Genomic DNA, 15,294 nt, shown 5'->3' with positions numbered 1-15,294 from the left:
GAGTGTCTCTATTCAGGAAGCTGTGGCTTTGACTCGCGTCTGCTCACATCTCCTCATCAGCATCAGCACAATGCATTATCTCGCTATATATACTGCGCGTGTCTGTGTGTGTGTGTGTGAGTGTGCGTGCACTGTACATTATGTCTATGCTCGACAGTCATATGTCAACCCACGTGTCAGGTGGCCCAGAAGGAAACCCCACAGGATGTAAGGTCAGGCCCAGAGGGGTCACGAAAGAGTCAAACTGCCTGCTTTCGTCAACACATTGCAACTCTCACTACGCCCCATCAACTGTCTGTCAACCGCAGTCTACATCTAAAACTTCCAGTTTCTTTTAGGGAGACAGAAGTCATGCTATTGCAACACTTATGCAAAACAAATGTCACAAAACCGTGAAGTAAAGAGCTTAAAACAGCTTCGGCGAGAAATTATCTGCCTGGATGATGAAAATTTTAGGATATTTCAACATGCTTGAAATAAACAATACTTCACCAATGATTGTTTATTTGCCAGATAGTAATCAACAGCTCAAATATTTGAAAATTCACAAATACACAAGACATTTTGAATGCGAAAGTTTTTATTTAATAAAAGTTAGATCAATTAAAATAAGTGATAAGGAGTCACAGACGGAGGTAGAGAAGATTGTTGGTTTTTGTTCTTCAGATTCCAGTTTCACCTCAAGCGTCTGTGGATGGTTTGGTCCAAAGAGAGCTGCAGGGACGGCTCCTCCACTCCACTGTGAGACACACACACACACACACACACACACACACACACACACACACACACACGCATACAGCCGCATTAAACCACTTATAAATGATAATACTCTGAATTACGCTGCAGCAAAACTAACAGCTAAAAACAAACAGCTTCAGTGAGTTTATGGAATTTAATTAAAAGGACCAAACTGGTCGTTTTAGTCACTTAACACAAAACTAATTACAAACATTGTGAAAAAACTTTAAAAGGACCAGCGTGTACGATTTAATGGCATCTAGAGCTTGTCTCGCCCTCCGCTTCCAAGCATAGCCATGGTGGAGAAAATCATGCAAAACTCAAAAAGCTTCCAGCTTTTAGAATGTAATAATTGTCACTTTTCATTAATCAACAGATTAATGGAGAGCTGCAGTCCAGAAGCACATCATAAGTTAATGGCTTCATATGTTGTTTACTGAAGCATTGGATGGATTTCTTCCTTCATGGGAGAAGAATATTTGTTTCACAGTTTGAACATGATGGCTATGTTAAGCAAAGTGCAGCCATACAAACATATTATGAAGAATTTAGTTGTTTAAGAGGGAAAAAGATCAGATAGGTATCTGCATCTGTAGATACTCAAGGCTGCAGCATTGAGTATCTACAGACACACACACACACCTGAGGACGTAGGTGACACAGAGGATGCAGAGCGGCTGGTGGGCGCCCGGCCTGGACTTGGAGGGTCGGACGCTGGGGATGACGGCGCTGTGACACTCCACCCACACGTAACCTCCGCCTTTCACCAGCATCCTGTACTGACCGCTGACTGACTGACTCTTTAGACACACTGCAGAGAGAGAGAGAGAGAGATAGAGAGAGAGAGAGAGGAGAGGGGTAAAATTAGATATTTACAGGTGTGTAATGTTTATCTGTGTGTGTGTGTGTCACTACTTACAGTTGATGTGGTTTTTGGTCAAACAGTTTGTGTCCAGTGTGTGACAGAGATTATAGATGGAGCGACCCAGCAGCTCCTCAGGACTGTAACCCAACAGCAGAGTCACTCTGCAAAAGACACGACATATTAATTAATTAATTAGTGACTGCTGTGTTTTGGAAATGGTCATCAAATACGTTGATTACAGTCTAAGTTCTTTACAGTCTTTTAATAAGAGCACATTGACCTGCAGGGTTTACTAAATGGGCTCCTGGGCCTGAGCAGCGTTTGAGGTGACTGATATTCTTTTTCAAAAGTCCAGCATATGACTACAAAAACACAAAACAACCACAAACAAATCCAAGACAGAGACACTGAAGTACCAATAAAGGCATAAAACTACACAAAGAGACATAAACTGACTACAGAGACACAAATGTACCACAAACAGTCATAAAACTACCACAAGGAGACAAAAACAACTTCGAGGAAATAAAAAAAAAAATACCACAAAGAGACTGAAAAGTGTCACAAAGAAACACTGCGTCTCCTTCAATCTGGGGTTGCTCCTCTGAAGGAGGGTTGGGGGCCTTTTTAGATCTCTGCGCTCAGGGGCCGATGTCTCTAAATCCGTCCAAGCACACTCAGCTGCTAGTTTACTTAGTTTTACTTATTCAGCAGCAGACACAAACAAGTTCGTGGTTCACTGATATTTTGCAGTCATAGCATTTACAATGTCAAAAAGGGGAAGATAAAAAGGGAACAAAGCGGCAGTTGTATTTTTTATTTTTTTTTTACATATTTGTCACGCTAAATTAAACCCCTAAAATCCTGTTTTCACTTTCTGTTTCCCATCAGGTGTCTTAAAGGAAGTGAAGCCAACGTTCCACATCTGCAGCGCACATCAGCTGACCAGGACACATTCAACGTGAAATACTCTGCACACACCTGTAACCTTTAATCTGACACATAGTCCTCAGTTTAATGAGGATTGTGTGTCAGACACACAGGCGATTGGCTGAATAAACTACCAGCTGTTAGGCGATTGGCTAATTTCACCAACCTGAGTTCTTAGCAGGTAAAACCTCATACAGAGACAATTACACCTGAAGGAGCTCAAAGTGCGAAATTATTAACAGCTTAAAAAGACTGTCTGTCTGTCTGTGTCTTTTTTAACTGTTAATAAATTCATTCATTCATTCTTTGTTCAGTTTTCTTTCAAACATTCATATATTCTACATAATTCAAATATTATTACATTGGCACGGCAGTTATTCAGTGTGGCGTCAACCTGTCTACATACATTCAACAGTGTGGCGTCAAGCACGCAGCGTTCACACCTGCAATTTCTTCAGAAATTGCTTTTCTAGTTCAGTGTGCCTGATGTGCAATGCACAAAAGCACACTATATATAATCCACCATACTTCTTATTATTATTTTTAGACCTTCTTGCGAAAAGCAGTGGCCCCAATTCTTAACATCGCTGGTGTGACCACATATTTGACACCACAAGAATAAAATTTAGACGTCGTAGCGTCGTCTCTTCTCGCTCAGTAGTTTGAGAGGCATATTTTCATGAAATGCCCATCTTGCCTGCACAGTGGATACATATCCACTCACAGTTGCTGGGCAGAAATTGACGAGGCTGATTATGATTGGCTTAATTGAATGTCTAGCTTTAAGTCTAATATCCGCGGCTGCCTATTGACATTTTTAATGTCAGTAGGCAGCCATATTTTTCTTCTGTCCCGCTTATACACACATATACACACACACACACACACAAAAGCTGTTCTTTCTATCTGTAAGGGGACTTTTACTGACATACACTCTCACCCATATACATACAAACATGCACACTCATCCATATACGTACAAATGCGTATGATTGTGTGTGCACACACAGACCCACACAACCTCAGCGATACATTTACTGCTGTTAATACTGCTGGCAATATGGCGGGGATGCTAGTTGGCAGCGAACATCAGGCACACTCAAACTTTTGTGCGAAATCTTCTGGTTTTTATTTCTAATTCTGTTTTTTCATTTGGACTCGTGCTCTCACGGCTGAGTTGACTTGTTCTTCTTAACATGTTTTAATCATGTGGATTCATGGTAAAATGACATGTGACCATTGCAATAGTTACTGAAACTGGAAATCACCAAAAAAACCTGTTAATATCAGTGCTGCAGAGCTGCACAATAAAAGGGGATCGGTATGTAGTTTAATTATCTTCCTTCCCCTTCTTAATAATTTCATAATGTGCAACATTGCAAAATGAAATAACAACTCTTCTGTGTTACATAACACGGAAATAAAAGTCACACAGCGTGCACTCGAGCGCTTCCCAGACTCAATCTACCGCAGATTTAGTCGTCTAAAACTAAAACAATGCAGATGATTAAAACATGACAAAAACTAAATGGCATTTAAGGAAAAGACTCTGACTAAAAACAAAAACTAAAACAAAATTTGTTGTAGATTTAGTGTTAATTATTATGACTCAGCTCGCCTGAATGTTTTAAATGTCAAACCAACACAAAGTCCTGCACACTGTGAAGTTAGAGGGAACAATGATATCTACAAACACCTTATTTTAATTTTGCTGGGCGTCTCAGGTATTGAATGAGAGTGAACCCCCCCACTATATAATATATGAGGTACAGTAATGTATGATTAAAGCTGCATCACGAGGAGCTTTCCTGTTGTGAATTCTAGGTTAGCTGTATAGGCATTTGCTACACTGCACCAAATTTACACACACTAAAACTACCAAAAAGACAGAAAAGTACCATGAAAAAGACATAAAACTACCATAAGGAGACAAAAAACTACAACAAAGACACAAAAGACCAGGAAAATTACATAAAACTATCACAGAGAGACAAAAGACTGAACTGCCACAAAGAGACAAAAAACTACTATGACTACAACAAGACACAATACCACCACAAAGACACAAAAGGACCAATAAAAATTCATAAAAACTACAATAAGGAGACAAAAAACAACTACGAGAAAACACAAAACTATAACAAAGACACAAAAGTAGTACGAAGAAAAATTATCATGAAAAAGACATAAAACTACCAGAAAGACAGAAAAATAACACAAAACTACCACAAGGAGACAAAAACAACTGAGGAGACATAACTACCATAACATGACACAGTGCTACCACAAGGACACAAAGTACCATGAAAATAACATAAAACTACCACACGCAGACAAAAAACAACTATGATGAAGAGACAGAGAACCTGAAAATTACATAAAACTATCACAAGGACACAAAAATACCACAAAATAATATAAAACTACTACAAGGAGGCAAAAAACAAGTACGATGAGACGCAAAAGTACCACAATAATAATAATAATGATGATAATAATAATAATAATAATGAGAAGAAGAAGAAAAAGAAGAAGAGGAAAGTGTATAAACTGCAGTGACGGTTGATGTTGTCTAGTTTTTCCAGGCGTAACTGTTAACATCAAGTTGCAGGGGTTGACAGTCTACATTGCCACACCAAGATGAGTCAACCTTAGTCATAATACTTTACATACTTCTATAGATTAGATCTAAAGATTTCTGTTTTCGCTTGTAGCAAATGTGATGAAACTCGATATCCCCCCTGAGGGATCAATAAGGTAATTTCTGACTGATTCTGTTGTGTGTGCTGTAAAGTGTGTGTGTGTGTGTGTGAATCACCTCTGGTCGCAGTAAGTGAACTTCATGTCCATGCTGTGCTGGCTGGTGAAGGTGTGTGTGCTGAGGAGTGTGTGCGAGAGGGGCAGAGGCTGGCAGGTTAGCAGGAGGCAGGAAACCGAAGACGGGCCGACGCACACCTTCGCTCGGCCCTGACAGTGTAGAACCTGAAACCACAGAGAGAGAAAGAGAGAGACGGCGGGGATTAAAACATTTTGCTGGTTTGTGATGCTTTGAACTTTGAGTGTGACTTAATCAGGTTTCAGGTGGTGTTGCTTCTCACCAACCTTCCACGTAGCTGACTTGAGGTTGGCACTTCTTCCTCTGTGTGTCAGAGCGCTTTTTATCCTCATGACAAAGTCCCTCTTTGCACCGCACCAAACTTCCTCTAGAAAGCAGATAATTTAATGAGCTAAACCTGTTCGAACACGTAATGATCATTTTAAAAAAACACAACACACAACCACAGGATATATAACCCCACCTAAACATAGACTCGAGAGTTTTTGATGCACACACACACATACACACCTGTTGTTAGGCGTAGATTATTTCTGATTTCTTCGTGGTCACAAGGGTGAGAGAACTCAAAAATATTGTGTCCCATCAGCTCAGTCTGTCAGAAAATATAAAGTATTCATCTTTAAATCCTCAAACCTGAATCTACCGTTGTCATGTCTACCATTTTTGTCTTGTAAAGAACTTTGTAAAACTACGACAAAGAGACACAAAATAGCTACAGAGACATGAAAGTATCACAAACAACCACAAAAGCCATTATTTTTGCCACAAAAAGACAAAAAATGAGTGTCAAGACAGAATACTACCACAAAAAATACAGAAAACTGCCACAAAGAGACAAAAACACGAGGAGACAACTACCACAAAGACACAAAAACCAACTACAAGACACAAAACTACCACAAAGACATACAATTCTGACGAAAAAGACATTCAATTACCACGAGAAGACAAACAACCAGTATAAAATTACCACAAAGAGACAGAAAACTACCACAACAGGAAAAAACTACTATGAGGAAACAAAACTACAACAAAGACACAAAAGGATCAAGAAAAATACATAAAAACTACCAAAAAGAGACAACAGACAACTACAAAGATACAAAAAACTACCACACAGACACAAAAGTAGTACAAAGACACAAATTTACCATGAAAAATACATAAATCCACCACAGAAAGAAAAATACCACAAAAAAGAAATCAAACTACCACAAGGAGACAAATAACAACTATGAGGGGCCAAAACTATCACAAAGACATAAAAGTACTACAAAGACACAAAATTACCATGAAAAAGACATAAAACTACCACAAGGAGACAAAAAATAACCACAGAGGTATTTTTTATTGTTATTAAATATACATCACATTGTGTCTGCGTATACCTGTGTCAGGCCCATGTACTTGCTGACGTTGTCCGACAGGAAGATCATGTCTCCCTCGGTGGACAGAACCATCAGGAATCCCTCCAGAATCCTCAGGTACATGTTTGTCTCCTCCAAGGCCTCGACATGTTCAACGTCTTTCTCCTCCTCTTCACGTCCTCCATCACACACCCGACGCTCCTCTACACCTTTAAATGTGTGACTGGTCTCTGTTTTTGTCCACGTCTTCCCTGAAACTATTCAAGGCAGGAAGTGATTTTATTGATTTTGGCACTGATTTTTTTTTCTATCTAACTGTTCCTTTAGTTCCTTTCATGGGAAAAGTCTCTGCTGATTTTCAGTGATTTAAATATACATGGGAACTGTAAACAAAGGATGTGGTGTAGTTATTATACTTATACAAGCTGTGTGTGTACGTGTTTTCTGGGTGAAATTACTTGTGTTATCAAGAACTTCCTCTGTCTAACCAGCATCTCAAAGCCACCAGCCTTGTGACAACAGTTTACCACAACAAACATGTTTTTAGGAAGGAGATTCTGTTCTGAAATAAAGTACATTTCAGTTATACTTCAAAATACTTCTATACGCAGAATTTACCCAGTACTTGTCCCTTCTTAGGTCCCGCCCCTTTTTGCTTTGTACCCATCTGAACCTCACTCAACTTTAATACTGCAACTTTGATGAGTTAAAAGAAAAAGTTGTTGCTAGGCAGAGTGATATAGCACTGTAATATCATTACTTTTTCCAGTAACAAGTTGTGTAAGTTATTATATTACAGTTACAATTTAAAGTAAAATTGAAATGAGTAACTTGCCCAACACTGCTGGTGGCTGATGTTAACAAAATGCTAGCTAACTGGCTAGCTAACTAGTTATCTAGCATCATAGTGGTTCCCAAACTGGGGGTTGAGTCCCCCTGGTGGCATGTAGAGCAACTGCAGGAGGGCCCTGGATGACCAGGGGGAGAAATATGGAGTGAAATAAAGTTAACTGAATAAACAAACAAGAGTTTGCTGATGCTATCATGCTTCAATTAAATTCTCATCTAGCTAATAATTTATGTAGATTAGCTAACTAGTTAGCTAATGTTTTGCTAACATTAACTATCAGATGTAACTGCATGGCAATTGATATAGATTAGCTAGCTAGTTAACTAGTTTTTTGCTAATAATAACTATCTGATGTAACTACCTGATGATTGATATAGATTAGTTAACTAGTTAACTAGTGTTTTGCTAAGATTAATTATCACATGTGACTACCTGATGATTGATATATGGTTAGCTAACTAGTTAGATAGTGTTTTGTTAACATTAACTATCAGATGTAACTACCTGACAATTGATACAGATTTTCTAACTTATTTAGTTTACTGAAGTATATGAAAAGTACATAAAGGAGCTATAGCTAACTAGGCCCATTTATTTATTTATCTCTTAATTTCTGTTATCTTTTTACATTGTGCAATTTTATTTCTGTTTGTTTTTTGTGATCAGTTTATTTCTTCTCCAGTACTGCCAGTACTGTTATTTGTATTGTATTGTGGACTGTTGTGTTGTTAATAAAGTTTTTCATTTGTATGATTTTTAAACAGTGATGACTGTTGGTACCTTTGAGCAGGTTGTGTGTGCGTATGTAGCTGAGGGTGAGGCGGATGACTGATGGTTTGTCCAGGTGAGCCCGCACAGAGGGCTGAAGTGGCAGGAGGCGAGATAAATCTCCAAAAACGTCCGACTCCACCCGTCGTCTCCTCCTGGCTGCCTCACGGCTTATCGCCCTGCAGGGGACAGAGGTCCAGAGAAAAGAAGCCACCTTACTAAGATTTACAAGGATTTTATTAAATAAAAATGACATTAAGTACAGTAAAATCTCTATAAACTCACAAAACGTTACCACAGACACGACATGGATCTGTGTGTTGGCTCAGTACAGAAATATTATGGTACAACAGAATTTGAATTTGTTTGTTTGTTGGAACAGTTGTTGGTTAAACTTAAAATCTTAAACCTACAAGTTTTCTCGGGTTCAGTTGACTTTAGTGTTGTACAAAGCCCAGAAAAGGCTTTTGACTAATTAGTCAATTGACTGGACAAATTTTCAATGAACTTCAGTGGTAATGGGATATATTTTACAACAATGCTGATTCATTTCATTATCCATCTGTGGCACTTGCAGAACACAAACTCCTCATGCAGAAACTTGCTGCTCTCTCGTAGTACTCGGTCTGTTATACAGTCATTATGGAGCTCGTTATGACAAAGTGCCAAAAGTGAACTCGACTTATCCTCCAAAGGTGACAAATTGTTGACAAAAAGAGAAGGACTGATACTAGTAAGCTTATTGTTTTGTTAAGGCAGGTGAAGCATGTTTGTACAGTTAAATGTTCACAAAATGTTATTGAATATATTCTATAATATATATATATCACAAAATAGATTAGAAACCAAGCCATAGCCATGCACAGTTAAACACTAATGTTACTTAAAATGGAGAAACATGTGATCAGTTTCCCAAAATCCAAGGTGATGTCCTTAAAAATGTTTTTTTTTCTTATGACTCAAAACGATAATCATATTTTACGCTGAATCAGCTCAAAATGATTCAGTGGAAGTTTTACAGTGAAGTGAGAATTGCAGCGATCCAAAGCAGCAGCTCAGTTACTCAAGAACTCTTTTACTGTAATATCTTAAACTTATCGAACATGTTTTCTCAAGTTCAGTTAGTTTTACAAAACTCATATATGACTTTAATTATTTAAGCTAACTTTGGTTAACGTGCGTTTAAACTGAGTGAGCAAAACTGAGTTTACAGTCAAGCAAGAAGTGCAAAGGTGCAAGAAAGAAAAGTGCATTTACTTAAGGGCGCATTATGTCACTTGTAATGAAAGGTAATACTGCGCATTTTGTTTTTTTTAACTGTACATTTTGCTCACTACAGCGTTAACTTCATCAGGACCTAAAACCAGGGCTTCTGCATGTTTCAAAAGACTTTTTAAGACATTTTAAAGACCATTAGGAATGCAAGATAAGACTTATATAACATCCATTATGCAATAAGAACGCATGCACACTTTGCATTAGTGGTTTTTGGGTCAATGTTGGTTTCGTTTTGCAGTTGTTATAGCGTCACCAATACAAATCTTCCCCAAAAACACATTTAAAAGCAAGGCTGAAGTTAATCCAACTTTATAAAGGTAACGTTAAATTCACAATTCAATTTTTAAGACTTTAGCCTTTCTAAAGACCTGCAGAAACCCTTTAAAACTGATAAAACATCACTGTTGTCTGTTAAAAAAACGAATATCTCCAAAACATCTGTAGCTTAGCAGGAACTCTGACAAATATTCATATTTCAGCTTGACGACACAGTGACTTTTTGACCTTATCTGATGAGAATTTCTCAACATGTAGGGAAGCATGCAATATTTCAACTAAGAAATCTCCAATTTGAAGTTATTTTTATGCTTTCATGAGCATGCTTTTGCTTAAAATAGGTGTAAATGATTGCAGGGCTTCTGCTTGTACTTTTCCATTGACATGTTGTTACTTTTACTTTTTGTTTTGAAGGACTAAAGTGGTTCTTCCACCACTGATGAACAGATGGGGAAGGACAGGAGGTGCATTGTGGTCAAGATGCCCAGGGTGGCCACAACAACCCCAGGCTGTCCAGGCTCACCACATCACCTCAGTTACTGACCATACTGACAGAAATAATTCAATCAAAGCCAAACCAGGACAGAGGATGGTTATCAAACTGCCTCTGTGCACAAAACAACATGCATGCAGCTTTACCTTCTCTTCTCCTTGTCGGCTGTCATCGTGTCCCACAGGCGTCTCTATCCAGTGTCATGGTGGAGATGAGAGAGATGGAGCCAGCAGGATCTCGCAGCACAGCGGGGGATCTCCCCGCTACAATTTGCACCGTCACAGGTAGCCTAATTAATCAGAGAGGCAATTAGCAGTGCCAAATGTCACAAGTGGCTGAACAGCAAGTGTCTCTGCATGCGCATCACCTGCAGGCCTCCACAAAACTGAGCACGCTGACAGGTCAGCTGGCCAGGAAAAGCATCACCCTCCACCTCCCCTCCCCTTTCTCCACCTCTCTCTCTCTCTCTACTCCCCCCTCCCCTCTCTACTTCTCTCACACTAACTTTAAAGCATCCCACAGAAGAGCAACAGACACTGAACCGTGACGTTTCAGAAGGTGCAAATCAAGCAGCACCTTACAGATGTGATGAATGGCATATTTATGTACATATATATGCTGAAAAATGACATTGTGCTATAAACAATCCAAATTATGTTTAGTGAAAAATCCTACACAGGGATGACAGATTAAAGGAAAACAACAAAGTTTCACATTTCAAAAAGTGTCACCTATCTCTAAGAATAACTTAATAATATATTTAATGTACTAAATCATAAAACAGCTGTGATATGTGATCAGAGATGAAAGAAAGTTCAAATACTGGCTTCCTCAGTGACAACACTACAGCCTGCATGTTCCCCTTTGCAATTTCCATTCAGCTCTCTCCAACTTATACACCCCTTTTCCTGTGGGTAAACTGTTTGGTTAGTATAACTCTTTTGTGGGCGGAGCCTAGCTGGAGGCAAAACAATAGAGAGGCCTTTCCTGTGTACCCCACAGAACCTAACTTCAGACATGTGATATGACCGGTAGTCTATGGCGAGATACAAATGATTTTTTGATTCATTTTTATCTCTTCCATGAATCTCACATATTTCATTAGTCCATTTAAAAAGTCAAGTCTAGAAAGTTGTTGTAGTTTATTTTGTTTTATGTGAAACCGCTTATTGAACTACAACCAGACTGGCCAACTGGACCATCTTCCCACAGCTATCAGAGGTTTGGGTGATAAGATGAATATATATTGATGACTGACTTTTTTCATTTTATTTTGCTAAATTTATGGTCTGCATGAGTGACAGGCGCTGCTCAACGACACACTCAGCGGCACAGGACACATCCACTGAGCTGGAGGACGAGTGAGAGGACAGCCTGTGGAACCTGAATATTTTCACATCTAACGCGGTGAATTAAGGATTTATTTCCACCAAATCAGAGTTGGTGATTGTTATAACAGTGGAAAGACTGGGAAAGACATTTTTTTTGTTGAGTTTTGTCTTGTTTCTGCCCGGCTAGTTTGAATAAAGCGTGTTTTACAGAGTTGACAAGGTAATCAAAGCTCGGTATGTGATAAAACTTGACTTTGGAGTCATTATGACTTTGATTCTGGCAGTAACAACACACCTGAACAATGAGGTGGACTTTTTTCTGGTTCTCTACTATCCTTTGGTCGTTCACATGTTTATATCGTCCCCAGTATTTTTAAACTACGACACAAATTTCAATTTTCACTCACTTATGAACTGAGAATTAATTAATACATAAAGTGCTTATATATGTCAATAATTCCTTACTCACTTGAGATGATCTAACTGGATTTAACTGTTTCCACTACACATAAAACACACAAGTATTTTCAAGGATTTCCAGCACCCATAAGAACCCTGCAAAAACAACGGCGAGGAAGGAAGGATGACACAGAGGAGTCTGGGAGATGATGTAGACAGCTCAGTGTTTTATTGGATTCAGACCAGACAGGACTAGCCCGGCTGTTGCACTACATTTTGGCACAGAGTAAGATAGTGTGACCAGGAACAGCCCTACCCCTGGGTGCACAAAGCTTCACTACACACCGACTCTACTGCACACAGAGCAACCAGCTCGCCTTCAGATCAACTGTACAGTACACGCGACAACAGTCCTTCTCTGTGTGTGTTTATATGTGAGTGTGTGTGTGTGCATGTGTGTGCGTGCAAGTGTGTTGAAGAGAGAATGAGAAGAAGAGGGAGGAGGCAAAGAGAGAGTGTGTATGTGGTGTTTTTTGTCTGTATGTGTGTGTGTGTGTGTGTGAGGTAATTCAGCTGCTGGTTTTCCACATTTCTTTTCACCCGGCTGTAACAGACCTATGATAGTATAGTTATAGTATTATACACAAAGGTTTCCTCCAGATACACTTTACAATAATAATAATTATTATAATAAAAAAAAAAAAAGAAAAGAGAGCAATAAGAAAAGAAAAAAGCCATTCTTGAAAAAAGCAAAAGTCAGAAAAAGCAAAGTGGTTTTGGCTGAGTGAGACGGCTGCTGGAGGCGGGAAAGGGGAATTGGTGCTTTGGAGGAGAAAAAAAGGGGAGGAGGGGGCTGAAAACACTGATGGTAACTATAGAAACAGAAATGCCGAAGACAAAAAAAAAAAAAAAAAAAAGTCACACACTGACAGGGAAGCATTCACACGTACGAAAATGTACATTCACGACAAATATAACGCCCACGGGCCAGCACATTCACGCCGGCAGGCAGGACAGACACGGACTCTGAAACTAGCAGATGGATGAAAGAGCTTTTTAAACTGCTACACAGGCCGCCTGCACAGTAACACTCTGCTCCACATAATTAGTTCAATAGCCTGTAACTTGTTAGCTCGACATTCATTTATACACACGAGCAGGGCCGTCTCTTGCTGTGTGCTGAATACGTGGCTGCATAGGGACCCTAAAGCCACCAGAGGGCCCCCTGAGCAGTGTAATGTAGTGATCATCTGACCCCCCCACCCCAATGATAATGACTGATTATTTGATTAGCTGGCAACTATTAAATTCATCATCATCCATTTTGACAATCAAGTAATCATTTTGAGTCATTTTTTATGAAAAAAAGAGAGAACTTGAGCTTCTCAAATGTGAATATTTTCTGGTTTCTTTACTTGTCTCGTTACTCGTCGAGTGTCTTTGGGTTTTAGACAAACAAAGACATTTGAGGATGCGCCTTGTTCAACATTTCTGACATTTTATGGACCAAACAAATAATCAGTACTGAGGAATACATCCAAACACAAATACGTTATTCTGGGAAGCACAAATAATGCAAATATTTCTTCTCTCCAAAGTTTCTCATTATTAACTAGGAAAAGTCAAGTCCATGGTAAAAAAAAAAAAGGTCACATGTGCTTTAATCAATAAATATCAAAGATCACCTCCTTCAACTGAACTGAGGTATGAGCTGAACTGAACCTGCATATTTTTTATTTTGTAGGTTTTTTTAAACTGTTTGATTTATAAGCTATTATTAGCTAGAGAGAGAGAGAGAGATTAAAAAATAGTGTAAGGATGTGGAAATATATTTCATAATTAATTATATATCGATATTAAATCATTCTGATGCTTCATAGGTACAATTTCCTTGCCAGTGAATATCAGGAAAGACAATAAAGATGTTATAATGCAGATTCTATAAATCTATAAATAAAATGGGTAAACCCACTAAAAATAGACATTGCCAGTCGACTCATTTGCGTTTGTTTCTTTTTTTTTTTAATATGCACTGGAAAGCAGAGGCTCAGCTCATGTGTGGGTGCAAGACTGCAGAGAGGAAGGTGTTAAAAGGTGTCTGTTTTCATCTCTCAGTACTTTTGTAGCTTCTTGCTTAATCTCTGTGGTTTGAAGTTTCTCTCTTGAGTCGCTGTTTGTACTTTCAGGTATCTGTTTTATCTGACTGTTTCATGTTTGCTTTCAGCCGGTAGGAGTCGTGTTCAGTTACTGTTGATGAAAACATTTCCTAACTGTGCTGCTTCACAATAAAAGGTTTTAGATAACAAAATAACATGGGAGACTTTTATTGTGAAGAATTTGTAAAAAATAAGATAAAGAGTAAAACCGAGTCAAACAAATTAGCGTGTTCACCCGGGTGTGATGTTTACATCACTGCCGATCACAGCTGGAGCTGATAAATACATGTGAGAACTGCAGGGTCAGTGATACCCTTTCCCATTAGAGACAAAAAACAGATTTTAGTTGGTATAAGTGAAATTTCTGGCCCGTGTAAAAGTTTAGTTTCCAGGATTTTTCTTGATGTAGGTGAGGCCCATTGTTTCACATTCATAATAATTATTTGTAGGGAGAAAAAAAAGCTTTTCACAGTTTTTCGGAGACCTAGCCTCCATCAATTCACCAGATTCATGCATGTAAACGTTAAATGCATGGTCCCCCAAACCACGTTAAAGTGTTTGGAATCTAGAGATGTGCATAATTAGCCAACTATATGACTGATTAATCATTTATAATACAATTTGATGGCTTCAAATGGCACTTAATACCTGCAATATTTGTCCAGACAATTCTAGAAATTAGTTGCCAGTATTAGGAACCCCCCCAGTCTCTTCGTTTTGACAAAATCGGGGCCCCCAGACAACATTTTGCAAAGCAAGAGACGGCCCTGCACACAAGACAGGAGGACATGGAGCGAGTGTGTCGGAAGATGAGAGCAAATATTTCAATCATACCACAATCAAAAAAAAAAAAAAAAAAAAGAACACATTTTGAGGAGAAAAAAGACAAAAATAACACATGAATAAACAAAACTGTAAAATATATAGATAGTCAGGGTATTGCACAAAGGGTATTTGGCCCTAACTGGTCCACAATAAGGACAGTAATAACACAGGTAGGG

At 38.7% G+C, this 15,294-nt stretch overlaps 1 protein-coding gene across 1 annotated transcript; it reads right to left on the bottom strand.

The window, feature by feature from the left end:
• Positions 1-562: 562 nt before the first annotated feature.
• On the bottom strand, positions 563-8,631 carry epas1a (endothelial PAS domain protein 1a). The gene is made up of 8 exons (XM_084741460.1): positions 8,373-8,631; positions 6,764-6,999; positions 5,883-5,967; positions 5,639-5,739; positions 5,355-5,518; positions 1,661-1,767; positions 1,384-1,552; positions 563-739 (listed from the first exon to the last, which is right to left on the bottom strand). Exons 1-8 carry the CDS (start codon positions 8,614-8,616, stop codon positions 676-678), a joined length of 1,170 nt encoding a protein of 389 aa, XP_084597586.1. The 5' UTR covers positions 8,617-8,631; the 3' UTR covers positions 563-675.
• Between the last annotated feature and the right edge of the window lie 6,663 nt (positions 8,632-15,294).

Source organism: Lutjanus erythropterus, chromosome 17 (genome assembly GCF_056507025.1).
Source record: "Lutjanus erythropterus isolate fLutEry1 chromosome 17, fLutEry1.hap2, whole genome shotgun sequence".
Lineage (NCBI taxonomy): Eukaryota > Metazoa > Chordata > Actinopteri > Lutjaniformes > Lutjanidae > Lutjanus > Lutjanus erythropterus.
The sequence above is the reverse complement of the archived record's forward strand: the minus strand, read 5'-3'. Positions and strand labels throughout refer to the sequence as shown.